The sequence below is a fragment of the Lampris incognitus genome, chromosome 1, assembly GCF_029633865.1.
Source record: "Lampris incognitus isolate fLamInc1 chromosome 1, fLamInc1.hap2, whole genome shotgun sequence".
NCBI lineage: Eukaryota > Metazoa > Chordata > Actinopteri > Lampriformes > Lampridae > Lampris > Lampris incognitus.
Genome location: NC_079211.1, coordinates 129,409,393 through 129,428,100, shown reverse-complemented (window position 1 = coordinate 129,428,100; position 18,708 = coordinate 129,409,393). Strand labels below are relative to the sequence as shown.

Genomic DNA, 18,708 nt, shown 5'->3' with positions numbered 1-18,708 from the left:
ATGTGCTACGGAAGATTAGAAGTTACCAAACCTGGGGCGTCTGGGTAGCGTGGCAGTCTGTTCCGCTGCCTACAAATATGGGGATCGCTGATTCGAATCCTCGTGTTCCCTCCGGCTTGGTCGGGCGTCCCTACAGACACAATTGGCCGTGTCGGCGGGTGGGAAGCCGGATGTGGGTATGTGTCCTGGTCGCTGCACTAGCGCCTCCTCTGGTCAGTTGGGGCACCTGTTCGGGGGTGAGGGGGAACTGGGGGGAATAGCGTGATCCTCCTACGCGCAATGTCCCCCAGGCAAAACTCTTCACTGTCAGGCGAAAAGAAGCGGCTGACGACTCCACATGTTTTGGAGGAGGCACGTGGTAGTCTGCAGCCCTCCCCGGCTCAGCAGAGGGGCAGGAGCAATGACCGGGACAGCTCGGAAGAGCAGTGTAATTAGCCGGGTACAATTGGGGAGAAAAAAGGGGGGGGAACCCCCCCCCCTCCCAAAAAGAAGTTACCAAACGTGACAAGAGGAAATCATATCCAAGAGATCAGGTGTGAACTGATGAGCGGTACCTTTTAATAGCAATCCTGTTAAAGGCCATTTAAAAGAATTACTTGGTGCTGTCAAATACTGTGCTGGGATCTAAACGGACTGAAATCGAACATTGTCCTTGTCTGCCGCTAAAAGAAGTCATTAGTCATTTTAAGACGTGCGGTCTCTGCCATGCAACGACTGGGAGCCACTTTGAAAGTTTTCAAAAATGTTTTTACTTAGAAAGGATGTAAGTTGATCGGAGAAGGTTTTCTTTTTCAGCACTTCAGAGAGACATGGCAGTTTTGACTTTGACCTGTAGTTAACAGCGTTTATGAGGTTGTGGCTTTTTTTAAAAGATCTTATACAAGAATGTGCTTGAAAGATGAACGCAAATTGTGTTGATGATTAAAGATACTTAGACCCTTACAATTCATGGCCACTTTGACGAGATGAGAAGATAACGAAAAGGTTGTTGGCCTTGTGTGTTCAACAGTGTCCTCGAGAGGCACAGGATTTATCTAAAGAAGCTCCAATGACACTAGGGAAGGACCAGATGGCAGAAAAGGCTGTTTAAGTATCTTCATCTACTTTACAAATTGTATGTCACTCTCACAACAGAGTGTGTTCATTTAGCCAAGGTAGTGTTTTTTTGGCTTGACGTTCCTGATTTTAATTTGTCCAGTGGAATAAAGAATTGCTGAGCAAATGCTGTTTTAAAGTTTCACCAGCCATTCTGTGTTCTGCAAGGGACGGCAAGGTCACAACTGCAGGAGTAGCTATAAGAAATGTTGTAGAGAATGTGGCTGCAGAGGCAGAATTAAAGATGTGAGCATGCATGGGCCATTTTGGATGATATGGATATGCTGAAACCAAGCGACCTGTGATTAGACGCAACACACCCAGGTCACTGTCTGTTCGTTCCCTTGCCATCGGGCAAAAGATACCACACCATCAAAACCCAGACTAACAGGCTGAGGAACAGCTTCTTCGCTAGAGCTGTAGCCTCCGCCCCCCCCCCACACCCCACACACACTCACACCTGCCTATAGCTGCTGAGGACTAACTGGTGCTAAAGCCGCTGCAATATGGACAACTATGTGCAATAACAACCCCACGCACTGTTTTGAACTTTAAAAGCCGCTGCTGTCTTTTATTGTCTCATCATTTTTGCTACCTCACTTTTTACTACCTCACTTATATATACTAAATGTTGTTTGTTCTTGTTTTTTTTTTTAATCGTTTACCTTGTCTAGTGTTGCTGGTCTGAGAGTCACCAAACGAAGTTTTGTTGTGTGTACACAATGACAATAAAGTATCTTATCTTATTAGATATCGTCATCAATTAGTTTGATTAATTCTGGACTGTAACTGGAAGAAAATACTTGATCAAGAGTGTTTTCCCTTTGACTGCATCGGCAAAAACATATCGTGTCAACAATACGTAAGTGGAAATACTTGGCCATTTCGAGGTTGACATAGTCGAGTCAAGTCAATTTTATTTGTATAGCCCAGTATCACAAATTACAAATTTGCCTCAAGGGGCTTTACAGCAACACAACATCCTGTCCTTAGACCCTCGCATCAAATATGGAACAACTCCCTAAAAAAAACCTTTAACAAGGAGAAAAAATAGGAAGAAACCTCAGGGAGAGCAGCAGAGGAGGGATCTCTCTCCCAAGACGGACAACGTGAGATGGATGCTGTGTTTACACAATTTACAGAAGATTACATAATTATAGTGGAATTATAAAATTTGCTAAGAATATGATGAATATTCTCCACACATGCACACCTGTGAGGCACACTATCCTTTTCCCACAGCATTGAGAAAACCCTTGTTTCATAACATTCTGTCATGATTATCAAACATTAAAAATGTGCATTGCACAGAATCAGGTCAGCACATTGTCAGTTGATCAAAAAGACAAAAAAAAAAATTCAGCCAATGTTTTTTTTATTTTTTTTCCCTCTCTCTCTCCTCATCCAGTGCGTGTGTTGTGCTCCCCAGGGCCCCCATTCCCCCCACAGGAAGTGCAGGTCCAGTGCAGTCAGACTCCCGGGGTCCTGCAGGTTAGATGGAAGCCCCCACCTCTGACCCCTGCAGGAACCTCCAACGGTGCCAACGTAATTGGCTATGCTGTATGCACAAAGGGACAAAAGGTATCAATATCAAGCCAAATTGTCGTTTAGAGTGTGTGTTCTGCAAAAATCAGCTTTTGTCATTCTCAAGAGAAGGACAATACTGCCATCTGCTGACGATAATTGATGTAATACTAATATCTAGCCCATGGAGACAGCAGCATTTATGTAGTTCAATGATTCGCAAACAAAGCTGAAACAGGTTCTGTGTTGCATTCTAAGAGTTTCCCTAAATCTGAGACATTGATTCAAAAACCGCAAATGCACATAGAAAGGCTTATCCAACAGTGAGGTTGCAGTGTGTGTTAATGCTGACATTCTGAATTTGATTCTTGTCCTGGTTCGTGTGTGTGTGTGTGTGTGTGTGTGTGTGCGCGCGTGCATGCGTGTGTCTGTAGATAGCAGAGGTCTTGTACCCTACAGCAGACTATGTGACTGTGGAGCTGAACAGGATCCAGTGTCTGGAGGCCAGGGAAGTGATTGTAAGGACGTTGTCAACACAAGGAGAGTCCCAGGACTCACCTGTGGCCATCATTCCACACAATCTCCTGGGCTCTCCGCATCTCTCCCGCCGCACCACTGCATCTCCCCTCCCTATGCCTTGCCCACACTCCCAAACCCATCCACCTTACCCATCCACCTATCCCCCAACTCACCCTCAACCCCAAGTCCAGCCACTGCCTCAAGCCCAGGCCCACACACTGCCTCATACACAGCCTGTCCGCCACCCCTCTCCTCATCCCCAGCCTCATTTCCAGCCCCACCTCATATCAAAGTCCAAACCCTTAGTAAGTGCCAGAGAGTCAGAAACCAAAGAGCATGAGGTTGGTATGCGGTCGGGCCCACCCTGGGAGCGCTCCCCTTCTCCTCTTCCACCCATGTGTGGACCTACGCTGGAGCCACCGCACTTCCAGTCGCACCGCTCTCCCTCTCCTCAGAGGATCCTGCCACAGCCTCAGGGAGTACCCATTCCCAACACCATCGCCAAGGCCATGGCCAGGGAAGCTGCCCAGAGAGTGTTTGCTGAGGGCAACCGGGTGTGTGAGAACTTACCTAGAATGACAATATTTTCAGTACCCTTGGAACAGTTGAGTATATTTACTTGTTTCATATGTCAGGTTGAGAAGAGGAACATCTTCAGTGAGCGGGGCAACGCTCTGCATCCTTTGAACTCCGATGAAGAGGAAGATGGTTATGACTCTCCCAATGCTCGGAGGAGAGGAGCTTCAGTGGATGAGTTCTTGAGGGGCTCAGAGCTGGGCAGACAGGTACACTACAGAAAACAAGCAAAATGTGTGCACACTATGTATGTACATATTGATAGCTGGAGGGGAAAAAAAAGAAGAAACAACTGAATGACAGGGGTTAAAGCTGATCCCAGAGCCAGGTAAAATTAGAGGTTAACTACTTCCAAACATCCACAAAGTGTTGCATGCTAGAGAGAAACAGATTAAGAGAAATATTGCTTCAAATCAACTGTCTGTGGTGTAGCGGTCTAAGCATCGGCTTTGTGTCGATGCAGTTGCCCACTGGGGACCGGGGTTCGCGCCCCGGTCTCGTCAGATCCGACTATGGCCAGACTCGAAGCAGCAATCATTGGCAACGCTGTCTTCGGGAGGGGGGCGGAGTCGGCTTGTGTTCGTCACGTGAATGCGTCTCTGTGTGTGTCGGAAAAAACAGTGGTTCAGCCTGGAGTCGCCTTGTCACGAAAGTGGGGAGGCGGTCTCCTTCGAGACTGCCGGCCGGAGAGATGCAGTTGGCGAACGCATGCAGTACGAGGGTGGGTGTTTGAATTAAAATAGGGATCGATTGGCCACTAAATTGGGAGAAAAAAGGGAAAAATCAGAAATAAATTTATAAAAAAAAATCAACTCTCTGTGTGGTTTAAGCAGACAACCTTCTTGTCCCTCTCGCTCTCAGCACCATCATCACCACTACAGCCACAGTGAGGAGTACCACACAGAGAGCAGCCGTGGCTCTGATCTGTCTGACATTATGGAGGAGGATGAGGAGGACCTCTACTCTGAGATGCAGCTGGAAGAAGGTCGCAGGCGCAGCATCAACTCCCACAACACTCTCAAGGTACCTACGGCACACCTCTTGGTTTTAGTCATCAGGGAAGATAGAGAGGGGATATGTGCGTGAGGGGCGGAGGGAGGGTCATGCCATCTGCAAAAAGTCCCTGCTCTCGTTCACGAGCTCTACACTCAGGCCTTCTGTGGCTTTGCCTGGCTGAGCGCCCCTGGTTGCTGAATGTACCCCTAGCACTGCTTTGTTCACTTAAATCTGAGTTCACATGAATGGCTTTGTAAACATATATCTATACTTTACATCATGCAAGAAAAGAGGCTGTCAACCAAAGGCATAACTGCCCCATTTCTGGATTGCAATACAATTTTTAAAACACTGTACAAAACTTTGAACAAGTTTTACATCTTTTAAAGGTAAACAGCCAACATGTTACGCACAGGATGTGATGTTAAGGGATCATTCTTTTCTTTTTCTTTTTTACAACCTGGGTTGTATTTTAGGAGTTTTTGGCATCTTGCATATAGGTTATGATATCATTTTACTCAGCAGCTTCATTGTGGAGATTTCAGATACAGGACCACCACTGGCAATGGTGTCTTACAGGGCAACGGTACACTATGTCAAACATGTTTCAGAAAGTCCAGTTTAACCCAGTAAACTAAACCACATCTTTGAAAGTGAAAATGAATGTGAAAATTAAGTTATTACCTGAAATGTCCATTATTATCAATGGTCAACCTTGCAGGAATGACCATCTTACTTATTGTAGGTAGTAGTACTTATCAAATAACTACCTGGCCATGACTGTAAGAAGCCATAGATAATGGGAAATCATGCACTATGCAGTCAAACTGAGGAGTTAGTTGTTGTTGTTGAAAGGACAGGTTTAGTGGCTCGTGTTTGGTTGCCCCATAAGTCGCGTGATGTAAAGTGATGTCTAGCAGTGCTGCCGTGTCCAAAATCTCCAAAATGAAGCTGAGGAATCGACCGATATCATAACCTATATTCACAATAGCAAAAAATAAGAGCCAGGTTGTAAAAGAATGGGAATATCCTTTAAGGCAAAGAATTGATTGTATCATCAGCAAAAAGGGGTCATGGCATATCAAGTGCATATAGGAATCTCATTTAAGTAAACACTTAAATGCAGGTATTCATTTTTGGTTAAGTCTGTCTCATGTCGTAATGATTAATTTCTTTGTTGTCAGTGTAGTTGCTGACCATGTCCGTACACAAACCTGTCTTCATTCAGTCTGTGCAATAAGTATGTGTGGATGTACTGCCCGTTTGGCTGCTGTCCTGTGATTGGTCTGTCGTTTTTACCTTGCCGGTGATCAGAGGGTCAAACATTATTGGGATGGATTAAATTGGGGGACATTTCTTTACTTTTTAAAAATTTTATTAGGGTCTGTTTTTCCCTTTATGTTTTATTGGTCAACTGAGCTGTATAGTAATATGTAGAGTAATATGTTCAACATTTGTATTCATTGGTCTATTGACTTTGTTTCAATACACCAATGTTGCATCAGCCTTTCGTCATTTCCATTATTTTATTAGTCAATATTGTATGTCATTATCCAACCCAACATGTCCCTGAAAAACTATCTGTAGTTTGAAAAAAACAAATCTGGGATGACAAAAAAGAGCATTTAATATGATTAATGAAATTGTGTGTTGATGGACAGAGGGAGAAAATCATTTAACATTCATTACTAAAATGTTAAATTGGCAGGGCGTCCAGGTAGCATGGCTGTCTATTCCATTGCCTACCAACACAGGGATTGCCGGCTTGAATCACCATGTTACCTCCAGCTTGGTTGGGCGTCCCTACAAACACAATTGACCGTGTCTGTGGGTGGGAAGCCAGATGTGGGCATGTGTCCTGGTCACTGCACTAGCGCTTCCTCTGGTCGGTCGGGGTGCCTGTTTGGGGGACCTGGGGGGTATAGCATGATCCTCCCACGCGCTATGTCTCCCTGGCGAAACGCCTCATTATCAGGTGAAAAGAAGCAGCAGGCGACTCCACACATATTGGAGGAGGCATGTGGTAGTCTGCAGCTCTCCCCGGATCGACAGAGGGGGTGGAGCAGTGACCGGGACAGCTCAGAAGAGTGGGGTAATTGGCCTGATACAATTGGGGGGGGGGGAAAGTCCACAAAAAAAAAAGTGAAATTGGCTTACGTGTGAAGTCTCCAATTGTTTTATATGAACACTGAATATAAATTCCCGTGGGATGCTATTGAATACCGGAAATACTATTTTAGATTACATTTGAAATTATCAAAAATATGACCCTTCCCTGCTCCTTTTAGTTGATTCCTCATCACTCTTAGCATTACATTGTTTATTTTTGATGTGAATGAATACTATTTGTTTGCCATCAATTCATCATTTCAGTCACCTCAGAGTTTTAATTTCTTATCTGTTAACACTTAACTGTAGGTTTTCTTTCACTGATTTTCATCTGAAAGATTTTGCATCGAGCTTAATACATCATGTCCTTCTCCCACAAGTAACCCCCACACCTGGGCTCAGTTTGATCAATTGTCACTTCATTTTTCAGCCTTCAGATTCCTGTTCGGAGCATGCCATTTCCTCCTCACGGAATGACTCTGCATGTCTTACTGCACTGCCACAAATAACTAATTCTGTCTTTATTTTGTCTTTTCCCCCATTTATTTCTATTCACAAACTGTGTTGTTTCCTGCCTGTTCTAAAACCTTCGAAAAACTATACAACCCCCTCCCCCAAATCTAAACTGAAACTTTTGAATTGAACTGAATCTGACTGAACTGATGAAAAAAATGTGGACTGTTGCCTCCTCGTCACGGCTGAAGGCATATTACAAACGTCAGGACCTAGCAGAGGAGAGGGACTGCTGGGACCTCCAAAGGGAGGTTGTGAAGCAGAAGTCGCTCCGCAGCAAACGTCTCCACAGCATCCCTGAGGTGGCTGAGGAGGAGCCGGATGGGGTGGACAGCTTGGGCCAACGCCTGTGCTATGAGGAGAGCAGCCAACCAGGGACGCCCCATGCTCAGCGGAGGAGCCCCCGGAGTTACCAGCAGGACCCCCACGTGCACAACCAGCTCTCCCCCAGCAAGAGCTGCCGCAGTCTGCAACGCCAGCGCTCCTACCCCCGCTTCTCTGACAGCCGCTACGGTTACACCATGGAGGAGCGTAGCCTGGGAAGACCCAACCGTCAGAACACCAAGAGCCCTGACAGTGGGCTGGACTGTGGCAGCGAAGAGGAGGGCTCTCTGGGTCGGGGTCGCCGCGGTTACTGCGCCCCAGCCGGCTTCATGCGGGGTCCAGTCCGCATCATCCACTGCGAGGGGCCTGTAGAGCGGCGGGCCCTGGCAATGGGCCGTAAAAGGACTCTCACCCGCCAGTGCAGCGTAGATGAGGACTTCTGTGACGCCCCTGTGTCTGCAGCCAAGTCGGTCCACACGGGGGACTTTAGAAACAGGGAGCACTTTGGTCCTGGTCGAGAGGCAGGGCCCAGGAGCTACTCCAGGGAGGGAGCGCTGAGCGAGGGCAGGCTGAACGAGCTGGACAGGGTCTATTACAGTCCGCACAGGGAGGCTAGGGCCCAGTCTATGTCCAGACTCAACCGGGACCAGCCGCTGGTGTGTGATTCAGACTTTCTGCTGTACTGTGCATTCCATCAGCAAGAAGCAGCCATTCTATTTTCTTAATGTCGTATTGTTTTTTTCTTTTATGGGTATACCCCTTCCTTTCATTTTATTTTTTTTTTCATTTACAACTTTCTAACAAGTTATCACCTGTTCATGGTTGTTCTTATTTGATGTTTTAATGAGTGTATGAGTTTGCTCATAAATGGAACATCAATCTTTTGATTACCTAAAGGCCATTTAACTAGTTTTGGTTCCTCATGTCTCAGAGGGAAAAGGTTCCATTTAAAGGCACGTAGCAGCTAAACCACGGGTGTTTCTCTGTGCATCACATGGGGATGTGCTGTTTGCATCTTCCTCCCTGCCCTTTTCTTCTCTCTGCCAGCCATGGGCTTTGATACATCTTTTACATGTAGTCTTCTAGTACGGTACACCCATTTGCTCTAGCTTGCACTTGGATCTGTATTCTAGCATGTTCTGCCTCTCATTGCTTCACATACAACGTTATGGCAGAACATACCCTTTCTAGCTCGGGTTGATTAATTTTACTTTGGCTCAGGTCTTAACCCACTCTCATACCAGTGCTTAAGAACTAGCTCTCTTGTTTCTCTCTCTCGCTGTCTTTCCAGAAAATACATTTCTCTTTGTCACAGTAGAAGTTAGCTTGGGGAGTACTTATATTTCTCGCATATAAATAAGCTATTAGTCCTTAGCATGAAGTAATGCTGGTTAGTCTGAACTAGTGGTGTCCTCTTCTATACTTCTCTCCCTCTCATTCTTATTTTTGGCCATTTTCTGTTCACACTCACACACACATTGACTCATTCCCCCCTTTTCCTCTTTTCTTTCATCTCCCTCTATCACACTGTCTTTGCTTACTTTCTCATGAAGGAGCTGACATGCACAGAACAAAACAAACCAAACAAATGGTCTTTAGCTAAACATCTGACCCTGCCTCACCCCCAGTCCACATTGTTGTGTTGGGGGTTGATTTAAGTTGGTTGTGTCGATGGTTTCATTGGTTTATTGGATTTTGTTTCTCTTCTTTTGCCTCCCTAAGGACAAATGGAAGCAACATCATTTGCTCTTAAGGCTTTTCAATTGTTTTTAAACAGGTTTTGTGAATTGTTTTGAATGTCTGTAATGGGTGCTTATGTCTTGTTTTACTTTTTATTTTTTGGATGGGGGAGGGGGGTTAGTGGGAGGTTGAGACAAGGCCAGTCATAGCTAACCAAGGTTATGTTGTCTCCTGCTCTAAAGATCATTGGGAACTCGTCATCACATGGACGCTCTGATCGTCTAGACCACTCAGGGAGGAGGCTGGTCCACGTCGGCACCCCCCCACAGCGACGGCCGATCCCGTCCATTGGTTAGTGAGGTCACCTCTTGAGGAGAAGCCTCACGCTCCTCCTGCAGGGCCACTGATGTTGTGAATTTTAAACCGTGTGTTCGTTCCCCCATGTGAGCTGTGCTATATATACATCTCTACCATTAGACACATGAGCTCTAACAACCACGTAGAACCTTGTAGGGGTGTACTAGGCCAACTGTAGTCATCCATCTTCATAAATTGGACTGGCCAAGCATTCATGTGCAGCCTAGAAAAATAGATTGCCCTAGATACACTGTTATATTGTGCCTGTGTTTTTTTTTCTTTTACTGTGGGCTAACATCTTTTCATAAGCACCCAATTTGACCTCCCCCTCCTGCCACGACAGTGCAAGCATTGCTGTTTTACACCAAAATAACTCCAGAGTGAAAGCTGTTGCCTTCTACCCTCCCATGGCTCCCACCATCATCCTACTCTCTCAGCATGACTGAATGGGCCATAGGGTAGAGCGGGGTGTGTGTGTTGCTGGGGTGGGGGGGGGTCTCTGACCGTAACATTGTGATTGGTGTCTTCTGTAGAGATCACCATGGACAGTAACAGTGAGGGGAGTGAGGGGAACCTCTCACCTGTCAAGGAGGATGTTTACTATGGCAGTGTAGCTCGCCGCAGGATATGGCGATCTATGTCCTCAGAGCATCAATATGGTATGTGGTGCAGCTTCTCTCCAGGTGACAATTCAACCTTGACAATGACAGAAAGACCAAAGAAACTGTTGTTTTTGAACATATGCAGTGATATCATACAGTAGGTGAATGGTGGTCTTTTTTTTCCTTCTTTTTTTTATGTTCTGGACAGCTTGTTGATTTGTTCAGTTTAGTTTAGCTGTTCAAGCGCTGACTGGGGGAAGACTAGATGGCTTTTCCCGTGGCTGGAGAATGAGAATCCCCTCCCTGTATGTACCCCAAAAGCCTCAATCCCAGAAATCCCAGCCAACCCACCCTTCCCCATTCACACTCCGTACCCAGCCCTCCACCCACACCTTCCCAACCTCTATTCCTTCTCCTGTCTCTCTGGGCCAGCAGACTTGTTCCTCTTTAAGTTTGCATGACTCCTTCACAATACAATGAGAAGGAAAGATATTCTTGAATGGGTTTGCCCATTCCCGTCACGTTGGTATCACTTCATTGCACATTCACAAATATGCCGCCATCCAAATCAAACACAAGTGTCACACCATTCTAATCGTGATGAAGGACTTGTCCCCAAAACACTAATTTTGATTGGTCCCACCATTGGTTGAGTGTCAAACCGAGTGTAGAATTCTGCCATTTGAACATTTGATTTAACATGGTGATCCATTAGAAGCATGGGCAACTGATATCAGGTTCATGCTTTCCCCCTCACTGCGCCTGATATCCGCATAGAAAAAAAATAACTAATGTGGCATTTGGCATAATGCTCTAATTTCCCTTGGGGATGCCCCTCCCTTTTTGCCGTAAATTGATTCCAGATGTGGATGAAGCATGACATTTCCCCTGTCTGCGTTGATATCTGAATGCAACTTCCTCATTGTCAACACCAGGAAAGCATGTGTTCAGTCAGCCTCTGTGAGATAAGGCAGTGAAACAGCAATGAACCAAAGTGCTATGTAAAATGATCTCCCCCGTTCTCTTAATGTGCATGGTCGTTTGGTTTCCCTTGCACCAAAAAGAATTTGCTTGTTAGAATTTGCTCGTCTTCCCTGTCTGTGTCGTGTCTACACGTATGCATCTGTGTGTTGCAAAAGTGCTCTGCCACATGTGGGGCCTGTCATGCCAGCACTCAGAGATGTGTGAACGTTGCTGCACTGATGTCAGTCCACTGCAAAGAGATGTATTCCTTGCCTAACTATGCATGAATACAATGTGACTGAATTAATGACAAGCGAAGCAGATTAACACTATACTCTAGTATAATTATATCAATTGACCTCTGGCTCTTTTTTCACACTAGTGTCTCATCGCCCTCTCCCCTGTCAGCTCTAATAGAGAGACATCTTCTGCTCCCATTGCCCCTGCAGCCAGCGTGGCTGTAGAAGGCTGGCAGTAGCAGCAGAAGCCTCTTCTGTGTTTTCAGACGGCTATGGCGGGCGCAGGCAGGGCCGGGGGCGACGCTCCCCGGAGTACTATGAGGAATCAGAACCGGAGGACCTGACCCGTATATTTGTGGCTCTGTTTGACTACGACCCCCTGTCCATGTCCCCCAACCCTGATGCTGCAGATGAGGAGCTGCCCTTCAAGGAGGGCCAGATAATCAAGGTGGTGGCTTGACTCTGAGACACTCGGCCCTGCTCCCAGATCTGACCTACATTGAAAAGAAACCAGAAATGAAAAACAAAACATTCTAATGTGGCCTTTTCTATCTAGTTCTAAATGATTTACCAAGAAGGAACTTAAGGAACATTTGTTTCTGTGAGCCAAAAATATTGTCACTGTAGGAATTAAAGTCTATTCCAGTTTTGCAGTAATTCTATCTATACTGAAGCAGGAGCTTTACCTGTTTAAGATGTAAACATTGTAATTACTACTTACTTTTCTAACTGTTGTAAGTCATGGATATCCAGCTGCTGTAAGAATTATCAAATGAACATTGTTTTTTGTCCTTAAGGTGTTTGGGAATAAAGACACAGATGGGTTCTACAGAGCAGAGATCCGTGACCGGATAGGTCTAATCCCCTGTAACATGGTCTCCGAGATCCAGACGGAGGATGATGAAATGATGGACCAGCTCCTCAAACAGGGCTTTCTCCCACTCAATACTCCCGTGGAGAAATTAGGTATTAACTGCGTATTTCACTTTCCCCACTGCTCATTTCCTTTCTCTTTTATTTTGCCTTTATCCTCTGCGTCTGCCTGCCCAGCTTTGCGCTGTTCTAAATTGTCCTTTACTGATAATATTCTCATCTCTCTCTAGCTATACTCTTCCCTCTTGATTATTGTTTTCCTCTGCTTTCTTGTGAAGTGAACTGCAACCGTTTCAAAGATGGCCGCTCAATAAATCGCAGGTCCAGAAAGTCCAAGAGAGGTGTGTCTAGTGAGACGATCTTCTGCCCTCTGCGTCATCTTATACCTTTCATTTCAGCCATCACAGTCTTAAACCATTTTTAACTGTTTTCCATTAAAAGATGAATTTCACCTCAACGTATCGCCACTGAGAATCATCCCCTAATTACTAACATGCTAACCGTTAGCCTTGTGAGCCAGAGAGGTCACCAGAAAGTCACAATAAGTGACTTTCTGGTGACCTCTCTGGCTTGTGTCACTCTATGGCTAGCAAGGTTATTGATTAATTGGTTGCACATTATGTCATTTGCCATTACATTCTTCAGCCAATGTGCTCAAAAATTTTTCCCATCATTCCCAAGTGACCACTCTCACTCCATCTTCTTTCTCTCGTTCTTTTTCTCTCTCTCTCCGGTCCTTAGAGAGGAACAGGCGAAGTGGGCGTCAACACCCAATGTCTACACGGAGAATGGTGGCCCTCTATGACTATGACCCCCGAGAGAGCTCTCCTAATGTGGATGTAGAGGTATTGCATTTCTGGAGATACTTCTCTACTTTTATCTTCCCTATTCTCAGTTCATGTAACAGGCGCATAAACAAATAAACAGGTCACAGATCAAATTATGAGAGAATTTTCGAGTGCACAGACATTTATAAATTCAATTATAACTAACAGCTTTAAATGGCATTAAGATAACTACCTGTTGTTTGTACTTTGTTGAGTGTATCAGACAAAATGTACTGAGGTATGTGCAGATATGGTTTTTGAGTCAAGCAAACTGAACACCAAATGTTGTTAAATGACACACTGCTCAGACAGCTCAGTCTTAAACATGACCACCTCTTGAAATATAAACAGGCATAAATCTAACCCATGGACTTAAAGGAAAGGCCTAGCTCCATGTGTTAATTGTGTTAGACGTGACTCTGAATGTGTGGCCCCTCCCCACTGGTTTCACTCACTCTCACCTTTCTATTGGCACGGCCACCGACACAGTATGAGGGCAACAGACTGAATGATGAGGTGAGTGAGGATGGAAGAGGGTACGGTACTGTCTGCTCCGTGTGTGTTTCCTCCCCGTTTGTTGGAGTGCTTTGAGGAGGTGGGCTTCAGATGATGGGCCTCAGCCCTCGCTCCCTGGTGGTCTTGAACACAGCCCCTCGTGCATTGCTTGAGTCAGCATCTCTCCCCAAAACCTTGGTCTGTCATTTGTGTCAGGCTGTCTCCTACATACACTGCGTTTGGTTTCTGTGTTTTTAGAGAGCCCCCCCTCCCCAAGGAGACATGCCTGATGTGTTGCAATCCTCTCCAAAGTTTCCGCATTTGATGCATTTACAATTGTGACAGCCTTGTCTGCTGGAACTGAATTGACACTCTTAATTTATGATGCATCATATTGATTTGGAGAAGGAAGCACAGCATTTCACACCTGTCAAATCCTAGTAGATCTGATGTCTTTTGAAGACTCATACTGGCATAAACAACAGATGTCAGGGACAAGCAAATCTCAAGCTTCTTTCTTCTTTGACAGGCTGAATTGACATTCTGCGCCGGTGATGTCATAACAGTTTTTGGTGAAATAGATGAAGATGGCTTTTACTATGTGAGTACTCAGCATTTGAGTTATATATCATATGTTCAGAATGCAACAAGTCTTTAAAGGTCTACACAACACTACAACAACTTACTTTCACTAAATACTGATGTACTTGGACACATCCTAGTCAGAGACATCGACCCTGGTGCTTTTCTTGACATTTTAGTGCAATCTATACACAAACAGTGAATGTCAGCAACGTGCTGCTTCTGGAGTTTAACTGCATTATTACAGCCATGGACTGTCGTAGGCTTGGCTACGTGATGGGATATGAGTTACGACCCCCGACTACACCCTTCTACTTTCTATTGCATTTTTCAGTAGTTCTCATTTGATCATGGGCTTTTTTTTATAGCGCTTGTGTGATTTTCTAGTTTTATAAGTAGTTATATATAGTTTTATAGTTAGCTTACAGAATTAGTGTTCTAGCTTCCCCTACGTGGTTGCTGTTGAACTTAGAGCATTATTCAGAGTAGACTGAGCTTTTCCCAAAGGTAAATAAAAAACAAACTGCAGGGTGTGGTTTGATACCTGTATGTAGCCCATCCCAACATTTTCCCCAGATTCTGGCATTTTTTTAAATCGCAGATGGGGTCCATGATCTTATCTAAACTGCAGTGTTTTGTTGACCTTTTAATGAGAACCTAACCAATTTCTTTCTTTTTTAAAAATTTTTTTTGGCAAATCAATGGTTTGCATACACAAACTCCATACCTTGTTCTATGAGTTGGAGAACAAACTGTGTGTGTACATGCATGCAACATTTACACTTCAAGAGATTCATGGACCAGAGGAAACCTGACTATCTCCCTGTACTCCCCAGGGTGAGCTCAATGGACACAAAGGACTTGTTCCATCCAACTTTCTAGAAGAAGTGCCTGATGATGTAGAGGTTTTTCTCACTGACTCACCATCTCGATACCCCCAGGACACTCCGGCACGGATAAAGACCAAAAGGGTACATGCTCCTTCGCAGTACTAGCCCTCTGTCATCCATTTGCTCTTTTCCGTTCCCTCTATCTCCCTGCTCCCTTAGTTTTTTGTGTCTTGTGCTTGTGTCATTGCTCTAATTATAATGGGAATTCTGACATTGGAGCATTACACTGTAAAGATGTCTGAGACCTATGGAAAAAAAATAAACTTTAAAAACGTATACCTGAGAGGGGTACTTTTATTTTTCATGTTTACTGCTGTGAAAGGGAAAAGATATGCATTGTATCGTACAAGGATATACTGTATTCATAAAGCATTTTTCAAAGAGAATTAAAGAGAAGGCTGCGAAGGGGCACCTGTGACTTTTTACTTTTTCTGTCATGTCTTAAAAAAACAGCAATTACAATTTTTTTTTGCACATGTATATTTAGCATTGTAAAAGATGCTTTATGAATATATTCTGTGTTGGATCTAAAATCATTTCTAATAGAGTAAATAGTTTTGATGTACGAAGAAATGAACTATGTAGTCTGTAGCTCAGCATGTTCTATATCCCAGATGCATGAATTCCTGAAAGTTTTTTTTATGGAAGAAGCCTAGTATAGTACAACTTTTGTATCTGCTCTTGAAAGCCTTGTTTTGTATATTGCTTTCTTGTAAAATAGCACGCAAAACATTACTTAGCTTATGTTGCCATCAGAGAATAATTTCAGAATTATTTAGTAATAAATGTAAATATGTGATGCTAATTATATGTTTAACAATGGAATTGTTTGAATATCAACAGGTATCATCAGATATTTTCTTTCTTTGTGTTATAATTTGTCATTCTCATAGTGCAGATTATTATAAATGCCATCACCACATTTTTTTTTACTTCTTTTTCCTCACCCGCTTGGCAAAACAGAAGAAGAGTGTTCATTTCACACCTTAAAGGCTCTGTTTCCGTCACGTAAGTGAGCAACTGAGGATACCAAGATTACGCTCCCCTCGTCTAATGCAGATGACATGGGTGCCCTTAGTTTCTGGTATGCAACATGTACACCTCATAAGACATTCATATAGCATCATTGTGCATTTAGGATGAGTTTTAGGCTTGTCTTTTCCTCGAAATACTTAGGATAGCAACCCTAGCCAATGCATTAGACAAGAAGTATGGTATCTTCAGTTGTTTCTCTGAGTGTTGTATATGACAATGTCCGTCCTCTGCAATGAGACTCCTTCTGTAACTCATGGTAAGCTAAAAGGCCATTGTTGCACGTCCAACTATCCTTTCTAGTCAAAAAATTTAGTTAGAATTTACTGTACTCCGAAAACAACCTTGCACTTACTTGACTCATCCCATCCTGGCACTTTTAGTCAAGTCAACAAATGAGAAGAAATTATAGACTACCAAATCTGCACACATTGAGGGGTCTTTAAAAAAAAGTGGCATTCTTCAGCCACATTGTTCCACTGATGTTGGATCTTTGCCACAACCTTTGCTAGAAGACTGAAATTAAGTTGTCTAAAGGACGTACCTTTCTCTTTTCTACTAAAGACAATTACTTATGTGAAATAGCAAAAACAGATAGCATCTTTCTCATCGAAATTGACTTCAAACTAAATGATCAAATTTCATTTTGATGATCGCAAGACATTGCTTCTCCTCATCTTACTTGCATTTGTTTCTTGAATTTTACTTGTGAAATAGTGATCGATTCGTTAAAAATTTTCAATAAAAAGCCTCTCCTTTTCCATATAAAAGTTAAAAAAAATAAATAAAGCAAAGATTTTTAGGCTGTTATTGATCTGGACTCATAAAGATGGTACAGTTTTGGCACACAATAATGAAACAAACAGCCTGATGCTATTCAAATTGTGAACCTTACATTTTCCCTAAGTGCAATTTTAAGGAGCCTTTTAGCTCATGATTACAAAAAAGGAATATTAAGATATTAGTATGTAGTTCTCTGTAACCCAGTTGTATGAGTGAATACATATTTAAAAGGAAAGTGAATGTGATAGAGATATATCCCATTTGTCCTAAAATGCAATATCATACTACTGTATCCCTTGTTCATATGTGGGAGGAACTGCCCTTGTCTTTATTAATCATTCTTGAGTAATCTTGTCTCCATAGAATTGGTTGTTATGTGCGTTAACATGTATTGGAGGTGAACCATGCTTACATTCTATGGTGTTGTAGCTTAATTATACAGGTTTGACAAAAGAATCTACATGGCAGAGAGGGGTTAGGTGGTACACCTGAGTGCACAGGACAACATCCAAACATTAAGTAAATGTGAACTACCAAGATCAGCAAGATAGACTTGGAAATTTAGAGCCGTGGTGGCCCTACTAAGAAAGAAAGGACTAAGTGAAGGGGAGTAGTGACTGAGGTGTGAGACGGCTGGCTTTTTAACACCCTGAACTGTCCCTTACGGGTCTCCCATTAGGTTCCATTGGAAAAATCGGGTCTGTCCAGAGGAGCTGCCACTCCCACTGTCCGCCCACACATCCCTGGCTCTGGCCCAGCCACCGTGGGGCCTGGCAGTCCCATCAGGGGCCCACTGGACATGTACTCCAAAAAGAAAAAGGGACTGCTCTCCAAAGGGAAGAAACTATTGAAAAGACTTGGCGCTGTAAAATAATTTACTGGCATATCTGAGTATGTCAGTTAACATCCTCATGGTTAACCCTTTGTTATATCAATTTTAATTCAGTTCACAAGAATAATTACATTGGATGGGTGGCATTTGTGAGCTTGGCAAATGCTATATTCTTGTACATCTGTTGTTGTATACTAGAAAGCTGTATTTTGTAAACCAGTTACATTACATATTTTGAATGATACAATTGATATTATGGTCAAGAGACCTTATGCTGCTGGCTGATATAATATGGAGTGTCTTACCTCAAAGTCTTTTTGGTTCAAGTCTTGCTGCCCTAAGAAAGGACAAAATAGTGTTAAAAACACTTTAGGTACTAAATGCTTCAGACTGAGATCAACATATAGGACTAAAAAAGTTGCATATTCATCACTTTAGCCACGGAGTCCGTTTCTGTAAAGGCCTATATAAGTAGTCTAGGAATATATCAGAGGTTTGACTCAACTTTGTTCAGTAAAGCCAGTCATCTACACTGTAGAGAGGTTTGCATGCTTAACTTCAGCACATTCCCTCCCGACCCTAAAAAAGCACACGCAGATACGCGTCTCTAAAATCCATTTGAAGCGTGCAGTACTTTAAAAAAACGTACGATCTAATATCGCCGTGTTGGCATTATTCCCCACCATTTCGTAATTATACTGCTGTAGGACCAATAATGTTGCAATGTCGCGCCTTTGCCACACGGGAGAAAGGACTGAAACGAACCTAAAACAAACTCAACCTCAACCTAACCAAAACACTTACCTGACCGATAGCTAATATTAACCGGTAGCTAACCCACCGGTCGCAAAGGCACGACAGCACAAAAACGCGATTGGTCCGTTGCAGTTATGGTCC

At 43.7% G+C, this 18,708-nt stretch overlaps 1 protein-coding gene across 1 annotated transcript in view; it reads left to right on the top strand.

Annotated features, from left to right (window-relative positions):
- Positions 1-17,853, top strand: part of rimbp2b (RIMS binding protein 2b) — a 32,327-nt gene extending 14,474 nt beyond the window's left edge. Inside the window, exons 9-23 of the mRNA XM_056284632.1 lie at positions 2,525-2,676; positions 3,054-3,692; positions 3,774-3,923; positions 4,576-4,737; positions 7,524-8,312; positions 9,579-9,687; positions 10,227-10,352; positions 11,764-11,945; positions 12,295-12,463; positions 12,649-12,711; positions 13,112-13,215; positions 13,687-13,713; positions 14,222-14,293; positions 15,111-15,245; positions 17,659-17,853. Coding sequence (XP_056140607.1) covers positions 2,525-2,676; positions 3,054-3,692; positions 3,774-3,923; positions 4,576-4,737; positions 7,524-8,312; positions 9,579-9,687; positions 10,227-10,352; positions 11,764-11,945; positions 12,295-12,463; positions 12,649-12,711; positions 13,112-13,215; positions 13,687-13,713; positions 14,222-14,293; positions 15,111-15,245; positions 17,659-17,853 — 3,074 coding nt within the window. The remainder of the gene's footprint in view (positions 1-2,524; positions 2,677-3,053; positions 3,693-3,773; positions 3,924-4,575; positions 4,738-7,523; positions 8,313-9,578; positions 9,688-10,226; positions 10,353-11,763; positions 11,946-12,294; positions 12,464-12,648; positions 12,712-13,111; positions 13,216-13,686; positions 13,714-14,221; positions 14,294-15,110; positions 15,246-17,658) is intronic.
- Positions 17,854-18,708: the final 855 nt, after the last annotated feature.